Source organism: Prorops nasuta, unplaced genomic scaffold (genome assembly GCF_024137725.1).
Source record: "Prorops nasuta isolate Cenicafe-Biocafe unplaced genomic scaffold, Cenicafe_Pnas_1.2 PNAS00011, whole genome shotgun sequence".
In the NCBI taxonomy this organism is placed as follows: Eukaryota; Metazoa; Arthropoda; class Insecta; order Hymenoptera; family Bethylidae; genus Prorops; species Prorops nasuta.
Window position 1 is genome coordinate 5,204,715 of NW_027116808.1, and position 21,811 is coordinate 5,226,525.

The window sequence follows — 21,811 nt, forward strand, 5'->3', positions numbered from 1 at the left end:
AAGTACTTGGTGTTTTGAAGACCTTGTAACGTCACTGCGCCTATGTGTAATAACAGTATGGATCATCCGCCACACACCCCACACTCGCCTAGAGCTGTAGGAATAAATCCACAATATATACGAATATATATTAACGACTCTAGGAAGCGGGAGCGGCAAAAGATGTCACCGCAGGTCTCATATTGAGCCTCTTGTAAGTTGCGGATTCTAGGACGCAACACAATCATCGTTCCTCATTCTATATCCAACCTCTCAACTGCTTAGAAAGGCAGCTCTAGACGAATCAGCAGCATTAACAAGCAGATTCCTATCCGCAGCATCAATCAAAATAAGTATCAAAGAATTCCCGAATCGCTACCGGCTCTGGGTTTACTAGGCGAAAGCATAGTGCCCGAAACGGTTTGTTTTTAGAATATACTGGGTTGTATAGTTTTTTTATTCCAGGACGTTACAATGGCAATAGTATGTGCAACTAGTGTTAGAAATAGTTAAAGTAGAAGTCCTATAATAGAGGAGCTTGTTGAGATATCAGCTGGGAAAAAAGATCCCACAACAGCGATAGCCGTAATTCCAAACATCTCTGCATTGATAAATAAAATAAAATAACAAGCACGCAGCATGTATTTATATTTCAACGCCCTCCACCTGTTTTTCAAATGAAATCGAAAAGGTGCCGTGATCAATTTTCGTTAAAATATGAAATTACCATTTCTAGTTCATTTAAGAAGTAGCTCCAGAGGATAAAAATAAAGAACCAATAAATAAACAGAATCATAAAAAAAAATTGGTCGCCTGGAATTAAGCAGAATATAAAACAAGAGATATGTCATGAAAGGAAAGAAAAAATCTCTTTCAAAAGAGAGACCAAGTTCCTGTAATTCGAATCAACAAAAATATTTTTATATTCTGTCAAAAATTGTATAAAGAACCACCTCATGAATTGTGGTTCCAATACAGCAAATGCTTAAAGTGGTGGCAAGAAAAACGCAGCTATTATAAAGGAGATGTTTTGATATGTGGCCTTTGTTAGGAAGATCATGCAGAATAATTACATCTATCTGTAAAATTTTACTTTAGTTTCTTTTTTTAATAATTTGTATCTCTTAACCATTTGATTGCTTAGGAATTCTTGCAATAACATACGAAAACTACGCAGCGGGACATATTTTGACTTGATGTTGTCAAATAAAACACTTTCATTTAGACAAATATCAATCAATTTTAATAATTCTTTTCGTATTATAAAGAAACAATATTAAACTCGCAGTGTAAAAGCGCTGCGTCGCGGTTTTCGAGACAAATGAACACAGCGCTTTTGCGATGCGTAGTAGTCAAACGGTTAATAAGTCAACCTCAAAGGTTTGTTAATCCATGATTACCTCTAGATCTAGTTTTGCATAGCTTTATACCCAAGAATAATTATATACTAACAAAATTGATAAATTTTGCTAAAATAACTTGTTTATTTTATTTCAATATTAATTATTTAAAAATTTTATTTATATAAAAAACTAGTGCACTTTTACTTACCACACAGAACTATGTATTTCTACCCGCAATATGGGTCAAATGTTCACTCTTTTTTTTTGAGTTTCTATTATTAATGTTACTTTTTGTAAAGTATTATTTTTTCCAATAATATAATCCAATAAATGCTCTAATTTAATCTTTATATTTTATTCGTTTTACCTATTATCTTTGAAGTCTGACAGCCTTCCAAATAGCAAAGTGCGCACATTTGATCCAAACAACTCAATTGGTATACAAATTGAGAGATTCAAGTATATGTTTATATCCTTACCTGATAATTCCATCTTCAATGTAAATATCGTTATCCGTAATACTATCCTCATTGACCACTTTACCATTTTTTATTAGCAATCGGTTCTGTGCACTCTGCAATGAAAAAAACATATTTGTTAGCAACCATTATTATTAAACAAATTATTTATGCTTACAAGAGGACATTTAATACTTGTTTTATTTCGATCTTTGTGTGTTTCGTTTAGTTTAAACATTTAAAAATACTTAAAATATTTACAGAAACCAATCTTTGAAAAAGATAATATTAAAACTGCATATTGCTTTGAAAAAATTCGATTTAAACTTATTACGTTATCAAATAAATACAAAAGTCCAATTGATCTTAGATAGATCACGTGATCCTTTCAATATTAAGTTAACTGTTGCTTTTATAGCTTCAAATAACATGCATTATTTTTTATTTTAAGCAATATTCTATTAATGAAGATACAAATTTGAAACAGATTTTTTTGAATATTTGAGAGGAAAATATATGTAACTTTTAAAAAAGATCAATTTCTTTTTATCTTAAATAGCAGTATAATACATTAAAGATAAATTGCCAAAATTGAACAATAAAATTTGAGATATTTCAAGATTACAACCTTTCGTTTCCCGTATATCAACACAGTAACATAAATGACAACGTGTACAATGACCGGCATATATGGCGTCCCTTGATGCATTTAGGAACCGCGTTTTAACGGGAATCCATATACCGACATTACAGAGCAAAAACTATTTCGCATGCAGCGTCGTCATTTGTTGACGGATTGTAAAGTTATTACAGGTTTTTGGAAATGCCAGAAGCTTATCTACTAAGTTACGTTAGGGCAATTAACAAGAAATGAAAAAAATTTTTGTTTAAATAAATAAATTAACATTATTGAGAAACAACAATTAAATCGCAAAATCCCACAACGTACTTTACTAGATAATGTTCATACGTTTCCAAAAAGTCCACATAAATGCAAATCCGTCGAGAAATGACGATGCTGCATGTGAAATAAATAATGGAAGAGTTTCGTGTTAGCGACTTCCCGAACACGAAATTCTTCCATTATTTATTTCACATGCAGCATCGTCATTTCTCGACGGATTTGCATTTATGTGGACTTTTTGGAAACGTATGAACATTATCTAGTAAAGTACGTTGTGGGATTTTGCGATTTAATTGTTGTTTCTCAATAATGTTAATTTATTTATTTAAACAAAAATTTTGTTTCATTTCTTGTTAATTGTCCTAACGTAACTTAGTAGATAAGCTTCTGGCATTTCCAAAAACCTGTAATAACTTTACAAACCGTCAACAAATGACGACGCTGCATGCGAAATAGTTTTTGCTCTGTAATGTCGGTATACGGATTCCCGTTAAGGCCCTTCACCATCAGTAACTCGAAACGGAAAGCGCGAGTTAGCATACAATTTAGATTAAAAAATCTTCGAACAATAAAATTTAAAGGTTTTTTTCATCTAAAATGTATGCTAACTCGAGCTCTCCGTCTTGAGCTACTAATGGTGAGGGACTTTATAACGTGGTTCCTAAATGCATCAAGGGACGCCATATATGCAGGTCATTATGACCGGCAGAAATGGCGTCCTTTGATGCATTTAGGAACCGCGCGCGCATGTTTTAAGCCCTGGTACTCAGAGACGTGACTCGAGCTCGACTCGAACTCGACTCAGGCAAAAATAAATAGTATATGTAACGTAAACTATAGTATAAAAACTCGACTCGAGTTCGAGTCACGTCTATAGGTCTGTTCTCGTTGCCTACACTTTTTACACTTTGTGCACATTTTAGGGTGTCAACTTATACAATGGACAAAGACAGAAATACGGAAAGTGTAGAAAGTGTTAAAAGTGTAGGCCAACGAGAACAGACCTTATGAGTACGGCCCAAGATTCTTCACTGTATACTCCACTCCTGCTAAGTAGAATGAGGGGAGTGGGACGCAATAACTGTAGTAGTTCGTCTATCTCGCATTAAATGAGTGAATGCGAGAGAGGCAGAGAGAGAGAGAGACATATATATATATGTTGTAACGTGGTGGAATCACGTTACAGAAATGTACACATTTTTTAGTTCTTCTCAGGTCTCCCCCTTAGTGCCTCCCGTCCCCTTGAGTATGCTTGTGAGTGAGTGAGTGAGTATAGATGAACCTTCCGTGTGATGGTAATGTAGTTACCCGCTTAGGGATATTGTAATTGCCATCCACGGAAGGAGAGTAAATGTTTTTAGGAAATGGTATGATTGAGGATTGAGCGAATGTTTCTAGGTTGTAGTTTATTTAGAATTACATATTATATTCCCAATGGTAAATTTTATTAGTAGCTTCTAAGACCGATTCCCCTGCTCCAACAAGAGCTTGAAAACTGTTGTCCCTCTATCCTTTTCTAGCCCATACCCGATCCACATAAGTCTATCTCCCTCGCACCCATTGTCCCGTCCGCGTATGTTTACGCGTCGCTCTATCCTTCCCCTTACCGCGCTTCGCGCCGCGAGCGCCAAGCAGCGAGTCCCGTCCCCTCTCCTTACCGCGCTGACGCTTCGCGCGCCTAGCTGCGTTCTCCCCTGCCCGCGCCACTACCGACCCATCGTCGCCGACCCCGCACCGCATCGCCCCGCTGCCGAACCACGAAGCCATAGTGTCGTCTGCTGCTAAGGACGATCACGCAGGATTCTCGCGCAGGAGCTAGCCAGCCGGCTATCATGCCAAGTATATGGGTGATTAGCCGGAACGGCGAGAAATATGGATCGCGGATCCTTACCTAATTAATGATTGGTCCCTGGATCCCGATCATAACCATGACACCCCGGAATGAGGGGAATAATTGGGAGAACGGAGGAATATCCGTCAAATTGGACTACACCTTGTTCTACTCTTGGAGCATCCGTACGTGTTTTAGAACAGAGAGCTGGGTCGTCGCCGCGAATATTGAAATTCGGCGTATTTCAATATTGCGGGCCCCAGCCATCGATTTAGCAAAGTTTTCTGTGGAGTTCTCGTGGCGGACGTCGAGGGATCGTTGGACATCGCCGTCGGAGCCACGGAGGATTTTTCCTGCCCTATTTCCTTCTCCCCTTTGCTTTTTCCCCTGCCGCCTTCTAGCCCGTTGCTTTCCCTAAGTTTTCCCCAGTTTTCCTTTTCGTTTAGTGGTTAATGAAATCATTGTGCGCGTATAATAAGTGTGCCAGGACATCGCGGGAGGCCTCTCCCCCCGAGATTTTATAGTGGAAAATAAAGATTGTGTCCCTGGATTTTCTTAGTGTTTTATTTGGAATTTTCTAACCCGGAATCCTTTCCGCGCGTTACAATATATATATAGATAGAGCATTATATGGCACAGCCGGACACGCCAGACGCCCTAAGGCTTATTTCTATCCGTGCCATTGCTTATATGGTTATCTCTCTCACTCGGTAAGAATCTTTCGTCTTTCCTTGTTTACGCCAGTTCTACGCCAATGGGAACTCTGAAGATTTTCTAAGGCGACACCATTGAAGACTGCGATTACTGCGGGAATTTTTAAATAATGCTCACCTGTCACTGCCATACGTGAGTATGAAAAATTATTGTCGCATCGAACGTTGGCGTAATTAACATTATAAGTCTGGATTATATGATATTATGTAATACACAAATATTTGAATGATTAAGAGTAGTGAAGGGTCATTAACTATTTTCTTTTAATTGTATATAAATCACTGTTATTACTAATAGCATTTATAACAAGTGTATCACCATTTTTTTTATCAATAAAGCTTGTAAATAACGTGTAATATAAAGCATTTCATAAAGAGCTCTTATGATTTTTAAAAAATCTTTGTCCTTATCCTACTCAAAACACTAAATTCCATCTGGATAATATATGTATATACAACTGGAATACAGTTAAATCAAGAACCTAATTCAACTTTTGAACTGGCTGTAATGTCGATGAAATTTCTTTAATTTAATGTAATGTTTCATTTCAGTATCTTGGTTGGTGAAATTATCAAATAGTCCACGTTACAATTTCTTTTATTTAAACACGCAATGCGATTTCTTTCAAATATACCAAAATATATCATTTCAAATACATTTGAAATGCATCTGCAATTAAAGTTCCTTCAACAGTTGCATTCAGGCATGATGGATGCCCCTTTACAAATGCGCCAGTTTGGTTTATATCTACAGCACATAATTGAATATACTCGCTTAGAGCGAAGTTTTCATATTTTAAGTCACACTTGACTAAAGGTGTGTTGACCTTTTTCCTAGTCATCATGTCATTTAATAAACTATCAATGCTCTTTATTTAATAGGATATTTCCAATTATTCTAAAGATAGATAACACCAGATAAAAAAATATATTTCGCGTTATATGCAATATGTCATATGTGTTTAATTATAATGAATTCTAGGTTAAAAGGAAAGCTCTCAGTAACTTGATATTATAAATATTTTAACTAGCTGAAAGTCTAAAACTTCTTACCTAAAACCAACTTAAAGATTTCTATTGTGTTATTGTTCCATTTGTATAATAAAACTTATAATTATATATCAAACCTCGCACTTCGAGATTACAAGATAGCACCGCTTTGTACTCACTAGGTATCGCAACATTCAGAGTCCAGTTCGGGCGTTTCGTCTTTTATGTTTAAACTTTTTGTTTGTCTATGTTCTTCCCGATCCCTTCCTGCTCCTGGATACCTTATAACGTTTTGTTGCGCATAAGGTGAAATATCATGAAGTTATCGGCAAAAAGAACCAAAGATGACTTAGAAGAAGAAATAAAGTTAATGGAGAAATATGTTTTGCTTAGAAGAAAGATAGCTAAATTGAGACAACATCCAATTATAGATAAGGAGGATGTGAATGAGACAGATATCTTGGACCAAAGTCATTTTGAAAATTTACCTTTCGGTAAGACATTTTGTTACTAACAGTGCTAGAACAAATGTCTAGTCAACTTAGTTTGGTGGAGCTAAAACGAGTGTCTAGTCGATCCGAAAAAAAAATGTGTAGTCGCCTCATCATTCGAAGATGGAATTGTTTTTTCTTGCCTTTTTTAGGTCAAGAAAATGAGGTTATACAGGAAGAACCTCAGGATTTTTTGGATAGCACCCAGTTAGAGCCACAAGACCCAATGCAACAAGAGTCTGAGGAATTTGATCCTTTACATGAAGATATTTTGAATTTGTTAGAAGAAGATCCAACTCATTCAGTTACAATAAATATTAAATTACATCCATCTTTACAGAAAAGGTGGAATTTTTAGATGCAAAAGGGTATTCCTAGGGAAATGAAAGATGAATTGTTTAAAAAATATGAGAGACCAGTGCTGTTTGAAGCACCAAAGCTCAAATTGGAGGTCAAATCATCTTTGAACGAGTCGACTATCAAGAAGGACGATTATTACTCTAATCAACAAAACTCTGTGGGCATAGCTCTTGCAGCCTTAGGTACGGCATTTACCCTTTCACTAAATCTAAATGAGCAAAGTTTAAGTAAGTTACAAATTTTAAAAATACTCGGAGAAACAGGAAAAGTGTTGTCGAATCTACAGTTTGAGTTATCAAGGGCTAGGAAAGCCTTTATCTTACCAAGTCTGAACAAGGATGTAAAGGTGGTCTTGAATTAAAGAATTCCGGACGATTGGCTTTTTGGTGCACAATTAGCGGAAAAACTGAAGGAAATTAAGGTAGCCAAAAAACTAAGCCAAGATATGAGAGAGAGTCTGGCCAATAAGATTCCTTTAAAAGAGAATAATTCTTTAAACTGGAAGAACCTGCTTGTGAAGAAAAGAATCCACCGTCACAGGTAGGTTGGAAAGGGACGAATCCTGCGTTTACGCAGACGAGTAAGAGGAAACACGAGACAAAGAGACACACAACAGCTCACAATCCGCAGAGAAATCTTTCCAGGAGCAACTAAATGTGAGTACCAGAGCAGGAAGAGTGTCAAATCTTTTCCAGAGTTATGGAAAGAGCTTACATCTGATAATTTTATATTAAATCTTATCAGAGGTTATAAGATAACTCTTACACAAGAATTATCGGATAACAATGGCTCACAGAAAAAGATGCACACAGGTACATCTTCACAGGAAATTAGAATTGCCTTAAGCGAATTATTGGATAAAGGGGTTGAACAGAAATGTAGGTGTCTAATAACAAAATTCTGTCACGCTTTATGAAAGGTTTATTTAGACTAAAACCTCCAAGATCAAGATACACATCTACTTAGGATATTTCTTTGGTCTTAGATACGATAAAAGCCTGGCTTCCGTTGGACTCATTAATATTGAAGAGGCTTACACTTAAAGTAATGATGCTTATGGTATTAGCCACTGGTCAGTGGGTTCATACCCTAACAGCGATATGTTTACATAATATTTCTTATAAAAAAAAGGAATTGCGTATAGAAATTTCAGATATATTGAAGACATCTGGATCAGGAAGAAAACAACCTTGTTTGACATTACCTTACTTTAGAGATAATCAAGAGTTATGTGTGGCCCATACTATTACAGAATAATAAAGTAATATTTTGAATTGAAGCTTTATATTATGGAACGATGAGAACATAGGAAAATGTTTTGTTAGATTGAATTAGTTAAAATAATTGTTTAGTTTTAATTCCTATATTCTTACAAAACATTATAAGATCCGACAAAAAACAAGCTTCGCTTGTAAGAAAAGGATGTCAAGTACATAAGTCGCATCTAGCACGATTAATATAGTAATATAAAATATTTTAATTAAAAAAATAGTGAAATCCAAATGTTAAGCAAGCATTAATTAGTATTACCACGGCCAAAAATTAAAGTTTGGAGAAAGGAAAAGAGTAACACAAAAATTATTTGCCGGGCCCGTAATATTCATGAGTAAGTCGCTATCTTGAAATATAAGCGTTGTTTTTCGTAATTAAAAATATGGCTAATTAATATGATTGCATACAACGGGCCATCGGCAAGTAATTTTTGTGTTGCTCTTTTCTTTTTTCCAAATTTTAATTTTTGGCCGTGGTAACAATAATTTATACTTGCTTAACATTTGGATTTCACTATTTTTTTTAATTAAAATATTTTATATTACTGTATTAATCGTGCTAGATGCGACTTATGTACTTGCCGTCCTTTTTTTACAAGCGAAGCTTGTTTTTTGTGGGATTACAGAATACATAAGAATGACAAAAGATTTAAGAGGAGAAGAGAATAAACTTTTTATTACTTATAAAAAACCATATAGGAAAGCATCAGCTCAGACCATTAGTAGATGGATTAAAGAAGTTTTATATGAATGCGGCATAGATACTGAGATTTTTAAGGCACATTCGACGAGACATGCGTCTACATAAGTTGCTTTTCACAGAGGTCTGAATATAAGTTTAATTAAACAAACAGTGGGCAGGTCACAGAATTCGAATACCTTTTTAAGTTTTTATAACAGACCAATAATTAAAGATAGGAATGATTTGTTTGCGAGGTCTGTATTGGATTTATTATAATTGTTGTAACAGGATATAAATTAGAAATAAAGAAATACAGCAAAATGAAAAATATCAATGTCACTCTAAACAACTGCATTGTAATCTCGAAGTGCGAGATTTGATATATAATTGCAAGATTTATCAAAATAATATAGATCACCTCGCACGAGATGATTACAATCCACCCAACATCTAATTGTTAAGCTATAAAAATTATGAGATATCCAGGAGCGGAAAGGGATCGGGAAGACATAGACACATAGAAAGTTTGAACATAGAAGACGAAATTCCCGAACTGGACTCTGAATGTTGCGACACCTAGTGAGTACAAAGCGGTACTACATTGTAATCATCTCGTGCGAGGTTATCTATATAATTTTTATCGATCTTTGCTTTGTTTCGCGAAGCTCGATCAATCTTGCAATTCTGTTAGGCTGTGTTCGGAAACACCACTCGGGTGCACTCTAGAGTGATCCCAATGAACTTTAGCCCTTCGGAAACTGTCGGGTTGCACTGGAGTGATTTTAGAAATGTCGTTCGGAAATCAGAAAATTTGTCTCGAGTCACACCTTGAAGTGAAATCTTTCTACCTTGAAATTTCAGGGTGAATCGGGTGAATAGTAAATACTGGGTGGTGGGGATATGAAAATTGAAGAGACACTCAGACTATTTCAGTCTTTAGACTTCAGAGACAGTTGGATACCCTTGGAGGCGATTAAGAATTAAATTAATTGGATTAAAGAATTTATCAAATTGATGGATGTGTTAAAAGTGGATGATATTTTAATAGCTTCATTTGTTCTTTCGACTATATACAGGGTCTTTTCCTAACGGCGGAAATACATATGAGATTTCGTGTTATTTGACTATAGTACTTTTTACTATAGTAAAATTACTATTTTCCGTTTAATTTAAGTATTAAACGTAGTCACCTAGATTATTTAATTAAAATGATATTTATAATGCATAATAGAAGCAATTTGTATTTTTTCCATATCAATTAAAATACAGTTTTAATTTACGTTGTCCATTTGTATTGCTAATATAATACACGTGTGTATATTAGTGATGCTGATACAAAAATGAATTCTTGCCCGCCTCCAAATGTCTTAATTTCTTTACCCTACTTCAGAGACTAGTAGTTTACCAATCTTCCTAATTATTATAGAAACAATTAGACAGCAGAATAAGCATATATGTATCTGAGCATATTTGAAAATATCTAGAGAATTATTGGTATATGTGTTGAAAATGAAAAGAAGAAGGAACAATCAAGGCAAATAAATGTCAAACAAGATGTGAGGAAGCATGTGACGGATCAATAAGAAATTAGCAGAAATTTTACACAATTTGCCTCACATTGAATAATAAAAATCATTGAAGTAAATAGTTATGACCTGCAGATTTAAAATAGTTGCAATTTAGTTAGAGTAGCTTAAAGATAGGTTCTACAAGAATATATAATTACTATGTACGTATAGAATTTGTGTGTGGTTAAGGAAGAAATTAAAATAATAAATTTTAATTGAACTAGCTTTAATTTATAATAATAAGAATCAAAACATTATCCTACATTATTATTATTTTGTAATAAAATTTCTTTATATACACAGCAATCGCTTACACATTCACCATTATAACATTATGTCACAATTATTGAAATGACTGGGTCACACAAAATTGCTTTGTAAATTAGTCCTTTTTCATTCATTGTTCTTTAAGTATTTCTTTCCTGTGAATTAAACTCATGAAGAATAGGATTTAGCCTGTAACAGAAATAAAATAACCACAAAGTATATATTTCCTTATAAACTCACAATAATTTTCATTTTTCGTTATTAATTTATACTCATCGGATATATTTTATCTTCTCTGTTATGTATTAAAATCCTTCCTTCTTTTCCGCAATCGTTTTCCTAAAATATTATTTTTGTTTACGATCCAAAATTGAGGGTTAATCACGCCATTTGACAGCTACGGACAAACTCCCTAGAAATCCCTTCGCCCCTCTGATTTCTACTTTCCCACGCCTGTCGCAAGATTTCTGTACCTAACTGTATCTGTTTCCTATTGCTGCATGATTGAAATTAAATAATAAGTTGAATAAAGGAATCATGTTGTTTTTTTTTTATTCTAAGTAGTTGCATCATAGTTAAGTTGTACACCAATAGCCCTGAGTAGCAAGTAAACACACTGATCTGATTAGATGCAACATCTTATGTCTATGTAATTAACCTATTAACGCGGAAGAGACGGTATATTTTAGACTATGTTTTTGTAGCTGAATTTCAGGTATTTAACAAAGTAGTAACTGGGTCTAAAGTATGATTCTCTACGATTTTAAGTGTGATAAATCAGAATCCGGGCTCTGAATCCAAAAATTTTGACAACAAATTTAAATATAGCAGTTTTTTTGCAAAAAAAAATGTCAACAAATTTGTCATTTTCAAAGTTTATGATATTATTTTAGGTATAGAATGCATAAATATATGGAGATTTGATCAATCATTGGTGCACAAATTTCTTGAAGTTTAACGGTGAATTTTTACGTACATATGTTTATATACTTTTTTGGCAAAGTGGCAGGTAAAAAATGCAAACATGTAAAAAAATTACATTTTTTCCTAGAAAACTAAAGGCTCATATAAAGTATTTAAGAATATAAATATCTTAGAATTGATTGAGGAATACTCTTAAATTTGCCAAGGATTTTTGGAAACATTTTTTGAATATTTAATTTGTAATTTTTTAAAAAATCAAAAATTATCTAAAAAAAAATGGAAACATTTGAAACTATTTTTCAATAAATTATAAGATATTTTTACTCTTCGACAGTTTTGGATCAAATTCTATAGTTTTTGAGAATAAAATTATGAAAATATATGTCTACACTCTTTTAAAACTACATGCGGTTAAAATTTAAATAATTTTTGTCTCGAAAACTATGAAGATTGATCGAAACTTTCTAAGAGTAAAATATTTTAGAATTTATTAAAAAATACTCTAAAATTTGTTCAGTTTTTTTTAGATAATTTTTGATTTTTTAAAAAATTACAAATTAAATATTCAAAAAATATCTCCAAAAATCCTTGATAAATTTAAGAGAATTCCTCAATCAATTCTAAGACATTTATATTCTTAAACACTTTTTATATAAGCCTTTAGTTTTCTAGGAAAAAATTTATTTTTTACTTGTTTGCACATTTTGTACCGGCCATTTTGCCAAATAAAGTATATAAATATATGTACGTAAAAATTCACCGTTAAACTTCAAGAAATTTGTGCACCGATGGTTAATCAAATCTCTATATACTTTATGCATTCTATACCTGAAATAAACTCATAAACTTTGAAAATGCCTAATTTGTTGACATCTTTTTTTGCAAAAAAACTGCTATATTTAATTTTGTGGTACAAATATTTGGATTTTGAGCCCGGATTATAATTCAGCACACCTAAAAACATAAAGATTCATACCCTAGATCCAATTATTACTTTGTTATATACCTGAAATTCAGTTACAAAAACATAGTCTAAAATCGCCTTTTTTCGGCGTTAATGGCTTAATAGAACTCATCGCAAATCTAACTGACTTTTATGTTTTTTTGTGGTTTATTATCGGTTTTATTTCTAAGCAAAAAGTAAATTTACATTATGTCAATAAGATTTTTTTTAAACGTAAATATTCTTCATGCTTAATTACAATTTATAACCACTTATAAGATCCGGAAGATGTTACAGTAATTTTGTTTTTAAGTTAGTAGTCTAGTTGTTTTGGTTGAAAAACATTTTTTTTCATTTTTCTGTCGTGTACCATCATGAGGATATGGTGTATAAATATTAGACCGAATTTCAAAATATTAACAAAGTTATAGGTCATATTCGCGAGTGTCGTATAGTTACAGGTTTAAGCCGCGCAACAGCTGCTAACGATTGGCCCTCTCTAGTACACAGAGAGAAACAACTGTTTAAATTAAACAAATCGATTTATTTGAATTTCAAGTTGCTATAATGAAATAAAATAAACTTGAAGTAAATATAATAGATTTAATTTTAATAATCTGAATGTTAAAAAATAGCAAATATATATTTGAAGAAAGATATATTCATTTCAAACAGATATTTAATAAATATAAACTAAATTAATTTGAACTAAAAATATTGTATGTTACATTCAGAAACATTGATTTATTAGAATTTATGTTTCCGTAGTCAAAAAAATGTATATTTCAATGAAGTAATTTTTCCATTTAAATAAAACCTAGATTTACTTGTACTTAAAAATTGTACACTTAAAAAATATGTTCATGATACAATGAAATATTATTTGTTTAAGAAAAGAGAATAATTTTCTATGGTAAAAACAAACAAGTATTTATTGCATAAAAAAAATAAATTTTTTAATTCAAAGCATGTAGAATTCGATCAAATAAGTAAAATGTCCAGATTTAACATATAACCTCCTTATCATATTTATTCAATTTCAACTTAATTCATTTCATACTAAAAAATATATATTTCAATTTTACTAAAATAGGAAAGCATATTTTCTCTTAAATAAAAAAAACTAACTATTTAAACGCACAGCGCTTAGTAAATTATATTAAACAAATTGTCGTTTGGCGTAAACATTGAATTCTTCAATTTTACGAAAACCCTTTTTTACAAGAAAAAGATAATTGAATTAATTAAAAAAAATTATAAATTTAAAACAAACTTAACTCTTTATATGTTTCAAACGAAACTCGCTATACTATAACAAGTCACTCGTTCAATTTTTGGATTTCTCATTTATTAAATGGAAATGTCGAATCCATTTAATATCAAGAAATAAATAGCTACTGCGAGTGAAAGATATCTGAATATCTACTTGTTTTATATTAACAATTACTTGTTTAAATGAATCACCAAAATTAATAAGTCTTATCCAATATATCGTTCGATGAAACCTCCCGTTATTCCATTTAAATAAATGAATCCTTTTTAGGGAACAAGCCAGTTGCATTGTTTCAAACATTTTTAAACTTGAAACAAATAAACCTGTGTATGTTCCAAACGAAACTCGCTATAGTCTAACAAGTCACTCATTCAATTTTTCGATTTATCATTTATTAAATGGAAATGTCGAATCCATTTAATATCAAGAAATTAACAGCTACTGCCAGTGAAAGAAATCTGAATATCTACTTGTTTTATATTAACAATTTCTTGTTTAAATGAATCACCAGAATTAAGAAGTCATGTCCAATAAATTGTTTGATGAAACACTCCATTATTAAATTTAAACAAATGAATCCTTTATAGGGAACAAGATATTTGCATTGTTCAAAATTTTTGTTAACTTGAAACTAACAAATATGCATACACTCGAAAAGTAACTCGTTATATTCTAATGAGTTACTCATTTTATTTATTACATTTTATACTAATGCATATGTAAAGAACGTTAACTTTAATTTTAATAAATACATATACCTACATTAGGGTAGTCTTTGCAAAATTTTGATTTTAATAGCAGGACCCGTTCATTTTTTTATCAAATGCTATAAATAAGATGTGCCAAGCTGCATCACAATTGCTCAACTTTAACACGTGCCCTTGGCACCCCATTTTCCCCACACTGAGAGAAGAATTTCTTTAAATCTAATAATTTAATTTATTTGTTTTTCAATTTTTTTCATTGGAATGAAGTTTATTTGAAAGAAACAAATACAATTTAAGTTTAGTCATTTCAATTTTTAAAAATAATAAACATGTATCACAACTAAGATACATTTAATCTTAACAGAGATTTAACAAATATAAAGGTAATTTAGTCAAAACAATAATATTGTTTTTTGAAATTAAAAAAGTTGATTTATCCAAATTTGTGTAATCACAGTCACAAAAATATTTATTTAAATTAAACATTTTTTCTATTTAAAATGAAAACAGATTAAATTATATTCAATAATTGCAGGTTTGAAAAATAATTTTTTCAAACAATGAAATATTGTTTTCATTAAATAATTATAGTAAAAAAAAATATTTATTCAGTTGAAAGAAAAATTCTGATTAAAATCATTTAATATGTTTTTTTATAATTAGCTAATGTTCTTAAAGACCAGAGAAAAAATTGTTTACACCAAAACCCATGTATTTCAATAAAAGAAAAATTTTTGTCGTATTTTACACATTAGCTAGTTTACGCTATTCATTCATTTTTAACTTATTTTTATTGTATAGTAGAGAAAATATTGTTTATTAGAAAAAATAGAAGAGCGACGAAATTTTTTTAAAACAAACAGGCTGTTTTTTCCTAGTACTGCGTTATACAGTTTATATTAAGTTAATCGTTATTTAAATTCAATATTAATTTTATTAATTTTAAATAATACTTCTTTTGCTGGGAATAAAATTCTTCCTATATAGTTTTGATATATTTATATTTGAAAGAAACAAATCTTTCTAATTTACAAATGTTGTAAGTTTCATTTAAATAAACCATACGTTTCTCATTTCTTTTTTAAATTATTTAATAGTAATCGTAAAAACACTTAGAATTAACAAATATTTCTTAATAAGGGACGAATAAAAGCAAAACATTATTTGTTTAAAATAAAACATCAATTTATTAAAAAGAATTTCTCTATTTGATACAAGAGAATGCACAGATTATTTGAACAAAGTTAATGCTGTTCTGCTTAAATGAATGTCCTCATTATTGGGAAGATGGCTTTTGGTCTGTTTTTAAAATATCTGAGTTTGAAACAAATAAGTTTTCAGGTATTTTGAAATATGATATATTTAAAACTAACAGCATCATTCCTTTATTTTTTTCTTCTTTTATTTACTCTTTGGAAATATAGGACCTCTTGAGTATTAACTAATATCTTATTGAAAGGTGTACAGGAAATCAAAGTAATCTTTTTTTACCTAAATTGAAAATACTTTGAGAGAAGTTCGATTTAAATTTTTTTGTCTTACTTTTACAAACTTTCATTTATTGTTCTATTCGCGCTTCAGGGCAAATTAGAAGAAACACTGTGTAGGCTCAATGAGTAATTAATTTCGTGTATGATAAATATGTATATTGTAAACAATTATAATATTTTTCAAGGTAAGAATCATGTAAGCACGTATTTGCGCTTGCAACGCTCCATCGTGCAAACACCATCTAGTGGCGATTTTACGAACTAGCAACAGACTTGTTACAGCATAGCAACAAGAATCTGCTGCAGTTCGCACGACCCCATACGGCATACACCGTAATCTTTTCTTTGACCATTATAACACCCAGACGCGCCATTTTATTTGTTGCACAGTGGCCATTTTGACATGTTCGAACAGTGTAGTTGCAGTTTGGAAGGCAAGAACAAGCAACAGGCAAAGTGACTAATAAAATGGATCCTGTTAGTGAATTATTAGAGAAATGGAATTTTCCTGAGTTGGTTCCTATTTTTAAAGGTAAGAGAACGTTATTATATTTTAATATAGACGTGAGATTGAATAGTAATTATTGGATACTATATGCATGGGTGTTATAATCTTTCTTAAAATATTTATTATTGGTGATTGTTGATATAATTATATAAATAGCGAATGATAAACTCAGCTAGTAAAAATAAATATTGTATATGGCTTTATTTTGTGAGATTGAAGAAGTGATGATTTTTAAATTATAGTTTTTAATTAAGTAATCTAGAACAGTAATGAAAAAAATTGAAAAAAGTTTCATGTTACTGTAATGAAATTAATCTCCAAAGCCTCTTAACACTAGCTGAGGATTCATCAATATAAGGTAAAAAAAGGAATAGAAAGTAAACTTTTTGATATAGATCATGGTAATGGTTCAAGAATGTTACTTTTGCTATTGAAGACTTCTAACATTATTCTTAATAGTAAAAATTTGTTTTCTTTTCTATCCAACAAAATTGTCATAAATCAAATTCATGTGTATTCATATATTAACAGTACGTAGACTCTCCATATAGCACATATAGGTAAAGCTCTCTTAAAATCATATTTCAGTCATCAAATTAATTAAAAGATTACTAAAATATATTTTCAAGATAATGTGTTCTGTACGAGTGAATGTTTAAATATACTCTGCATGCTTTTATTAATTTTAATGATTTAAGAAGTTTTATGTATACTCTTAACTCTACTTTTGTTATATTTCATCGCACAATGTTTATTGTATTTAAGTAGTGAAGCTGTATTTGCTTTGACACTGCTTTCTTATACAATATTTGTCCATTTACTTTCCAAGTATAATATATATTTGAAAGAACTACCACAAATTATATTTTCTCTTGTACGTTCCAGTTTTTACATGAATGATTTTTTTCTACAAGATCATGTTTTATTTTACAGAACATAATATTAATGAAAACGTAATGCCACATTTAGAGGATAATCATTTAAAGGAATTGATTCCTCAAATTGGAAGTAGAGTTCTGTTTAAAGAAAAATGGAGCAATCATTACACTACTAACAAAGATTTTTCTCAATCCTCCCCCAGTTTGTCACAAGTTTGTATTTCCTTTCATCTCATTAGTTTCTTTAAATGTAATACGGTACAACATGAACACTGCAAACATTTAAATTATAGAAGATTTTGATGATAGAAAATGTTGTCAATGTACCACTAAAAGAAAATATTATTACATAAAACTTTTCGAAGCATCATTTTATATTATTTGAAATATATTTTGTTTCAAAACTGGTTGATATTAAATAAGTTTACTTTCTAGCTTTGAGGTGTTTTAAGTGCATCATCATCTTATTTTTATATTTGTTTTCCTATAGTGTCCAATTTTAAAAGCTACGTGTACTGCAAAAAGTGAATAAGTATTTTTAATCAAGTTTATTTCCAAATAACATAATGGTGCGGTATGAATCTAACACCATTATGCTATCTGGGTTTGGTTTGTGGGAATAATTAGCAATGATATAATAAAAGTAGTTAATATTATAATTATTCTTTTTTGCTTTAATAACTTAATCATTTCATTTATAAGGAGATAAATAAATTTATTCTTTTATAGGATATATCCCCAGAGAAAAGTAATACTGTAGATAATATTGAGAGTGAATACGAGTCTGACTGTGGAAAAGAAAACGCTCTAGTTCGGCAAAATAATTTCACCAGTACAAGGTTATTTAACATTCAATGTTTTTCAATAAATAAATTGTTAAAAAATACAGTTAAAGGAACAGCTATTTTAAAATCATATAAAAAGAACCAATTTGTATCAAGAAGTAACAGAAATGTTCTAGTTGACATAATTGTAGCAAATGCTTTAAAAATTACTCATAGGTAACAATATGTTTTGTAGCACAAATATTTTTATATTTTTATTTCTTATTTTATTAAATCTAATATCAAATTTTATTTCCAATTTGAAGATTGACTACTGATAATCTACGTGATTTGAGTAAGAAGATTGTGGAATTGTTCCCAACTGAAGACGACAGCATATATTATATACCCCCAATGAAAAAACATTTTTCTCCTTCTGGGAGGTCTATTATTTCGAAAGGTAAATTAGTATATAAATATAGGAACTATATACATAATTTAAAATCCTTTAAAGAAAATGTGAAGTGTATTGCAAATGATGGAAACGACAGTGATTTCGTGCAAAGCCAAGGTAAAATATAAAAGAACTTTTAGGTGTACATTCCCTTATGAAAAAATGTTTCATATAATTTTTTCTTTAAAGATGAAGTAGCAGAAACTTCAAAATTATGGTTGTCTAAAAATATGGCACCTTTTCAATCTATTATATTACATTGGGAAAAGACATTTTATTTACGCCAACAGCTTATAAAAAATTCTAAAAAATCATTGAAAGAAATTATTGATGATTGGCCAATACTTAAACAACCTGATACCGGACATAAATTAATAGAGTATGATTTTGAGCGTTTATCCCTAACACAAATTAATATTACTATACAAATATGGGACACTTTTTTTGAAAACTTAAAAACTCTTAGGCCATTCAAATCGAAGGACGATAATGCGAAAGCATTAAACGAACTATTGCTTTTAGAAGATATAATTGAAGGTGATTCTGAATTATAATTTGTTGTCTTCTTAACTTATTGGGTTTGAAATTATTGTTATTTTCTCATAAGATTTAATTATAAATGCAAATATTTGTATTTGTTAACTTTTCCACAGATACTAAAGTTGCTTGCCAATTTTTATTATTACCGCATTTGATAAGTCCAAGAGGAAGAGTGAAGTCCGGTAGCCGCCATTGGAAACCATCAATTTCGGAGTGCAAAGACAGCTTAATTATGTTTATAGCTGTAAGTAGAAATGTATTTAAAACCAATTATTCTTCCTACTGTTTTCTGACTGTACTGGGCTGCTTGCATAGTCCATTCTATATTTCTATGATAGTATATATATATATATATATATCAACTACGCCCTTAACCATTATCGTCGTAACTGTAACATCTACAACAGAATTTTGTTTTTCTTCACATTAGAATGCAGATGAGATTAATACGGTCATTGAAAAACGAATAAACCTGTTGGAAGAATTTGGTCAAACGCTGCAACCGTTTGTTATGGTTATAGGACCCACTATTGGTAAAATTATATCTGCATATATATGCGTCAATGAAATAATGTACTTGGCTGAAAACGTACTAAAAGCAATAGACATTTGCTTCAAGATTTTTTTCGTTTTGAATATACAGTATTCACCAGAGAGTGAGCACATATGGCTATTAATTCAAAAGTATATTTATAACATAAATAGTAACTGCGATAAAAAGTGCTCTTTAGTTAACGAAATATTATCTGACCTGAAACAGCTTAATAAGAAATAGAAAATATTAGTCTTTAAGATAGTTTCATTTTAATATAATAGGTAATTTTTTGGTAAAATACTATTATCAGTTTGTATATATATTTTGCGTAAACCTACTATATCCTTTATAATTTTGTGCAGAAACTGAGCAAATTATCATTTAAATAATGTATTCTTCTCCTTACTGTAGTAGTAGTTTAGACAATTGTGACATATTATTGGCTCATGTTAAGTTATGCCACAGAAATGATATGAATAACGAGTGCTGTTGTAGATTTGAAAAATGCAATCGATCATTTAACAATTTTTATGCATTGAAGCGTCATTTGTGCAAATTACATACAGATTCCACTGAAAAAGTCATAATAGACATTCCTACTATTAATAAGGAAGTCGTTCCAATTGCTGACAATGAAATCACCGTTAGTTTGTTGAATGATAATGATAAAGTAAAGCTAGATATACATAATACTATTTCTGATTTATGTAACGTTAATGCAGGTAGTGTCGATGAAGCGAAAAATATAATTTTCAAATGTTTTGCTTTGTTTGTAGCTAGATTATTAAGTGATACTAAATCACCCAGAAATGCAACGTTTGAAATTGTAGACCATTTTAGATCTTTATTTAAAAATATTCTTCTAGCTACATTTAAAGTAATTACTGTAAACGTAGGTCTTTCTAATAATCTTAATTCTGATTTCATTTTATCGATTATTGAGGATACTTGTAATATTTTCAAATCGGAATATTTAAGTTTAAAATATTTTCAACGTGTGAACACATTTATTCCGCCGGTTACTTATACCATCGATAAATATTTACGATCGCATAGAGTAAAAGGTTCGAACAAAGTATAATAATATCGAGTATAACCATGGACTTTATATCATTGATAGCTATGTTAATTAATTTTTTACAACTCCCAAATACTTTATATGAAATTGTATCCGAACTTAGAAATAAGAAGAAATCAGAAACTTTTAATAGCATATTAGATGGGGAATTGTGGCAAAAGGTTATAGAGAAATATGATGGACAATTAGTATTACCTTTAATTTTTTTTTTTTTACGACTTTGAGATAAACAATCCATTAGGATCGCATAGTGGAATACAAAAATTAGGTGCTACATATTACACTATTGCATGTATCCCTGATAAATATAGGAGTAAATTGGAAAATATATTTTTAGCACAAATTCACAAGACACAAGATTTAAAGAAGTTGTTTAACAATTTACTCGAGGAATTGGCCATACTTGAAACAAAGGGCATTACATTAACAGTGGAAGGTCAAGAAAAAATAGTTTATTTTGTTGTCCTTGCTGTTATTAGCGATAACCTAGGGTTGAATGAGCTGTTTGGTTTTACCACATGTTTTAACTCAAGTCACTATTGTCGAATATGTTTCGCTAATAAAAATTTAACAAGAGAGCTGTTAGTGGATGACGTTTCACTTCATCGGACAAGAGAAAATTATAAATTGGACTTAGAAAATTGTAGAAATGGCTTGGTACAAGAGTGCATTTTTAACAAATTAAACAATTTTCATGTAACTGAAAACATAACACTTGACATCATGCACGATGTATTCGAGGGAGTGTGTAGGTACGAAATAGGTAAAATCTTACATTGCTTAATAATAATTGAAAATTTATTTTCCTTAGAAACATTTAATTCAAGAATGAGATTTTTTGATTTTGGAGATAGTTCCAA

At 30.8% G+C, this 21,811-nt stretch overlaps 2 protein-coding genes across 5 annotated transcripts in view; one reads left to right on the forward strand and one right to left on the reverse strand.

The window, feature by feature from the left end:
• CRMP (Collapsin Response Mediator Protein) overlaps positions 1 to 21,811 on the reverse strand; it is a 331,728-nt gene that overhangs the window by 278,053 nt on the left and 31,864 nt on the right. For all 4 annotated transcript variants that reach the window (XM_066733509.1, XM_066733507.1, XM_066733508.1 and 1 more), the window contains exon 2: positions 1,802 to 1,896. In XM_066733509.1, the coding sequence (XP_066589606.1) occupies positions 1,802 to 1,896 (95 nt within the window). The remainder of the gene's footprint in view (positions 1 to 1,801; positions 1,897 to 21,811) is intronic.
• Positions 16,663 to 20,113, forward strand: LOC136777628 (uncharacterized). Its single transcript, XM_066734067.1, has 9 exons — positions 16,663 to 16,726; positions 17,636 to 17,793; positions 18,310 to 18,412; positions 18,470 to 18,581; positions 18,671 to 18,804; positions 18,859 to 18,915; positions 18,988 to 19,335; positions 19,452 to 19,582; positions 19,769 to 20,113. Exons 1-9 carry the CDS (start codon positions 16,663 to 16,665, stop codon positions 20,111 to 20,113), a joined length of 1,452 nt encoding a protein of 483 aa, XP_066590164.1.

Coding starts and splice junctions, on each gene's coding strand:
- LOC136777628 (XM_066734067.1), top strand. CDS start 16,663: ATGGATCCTGTTAGTGAATTATTAGAGAAATGGAATTTTCCTGAGTTG. Junction 16,727..17,635: donor GTTGGTTCCTATTTTTAAAG/GTAAGAGAACGT, acceptor TTTATTTTACAG/AACATAATATTAATGAAAAC. Junction 18,413..18,469: donor TCGGCAAAATAATTTCACCA/GTACAAGGTTAT, acceptor TAAAAAATACAG/TTAAAGGAACAGCTATTTTA.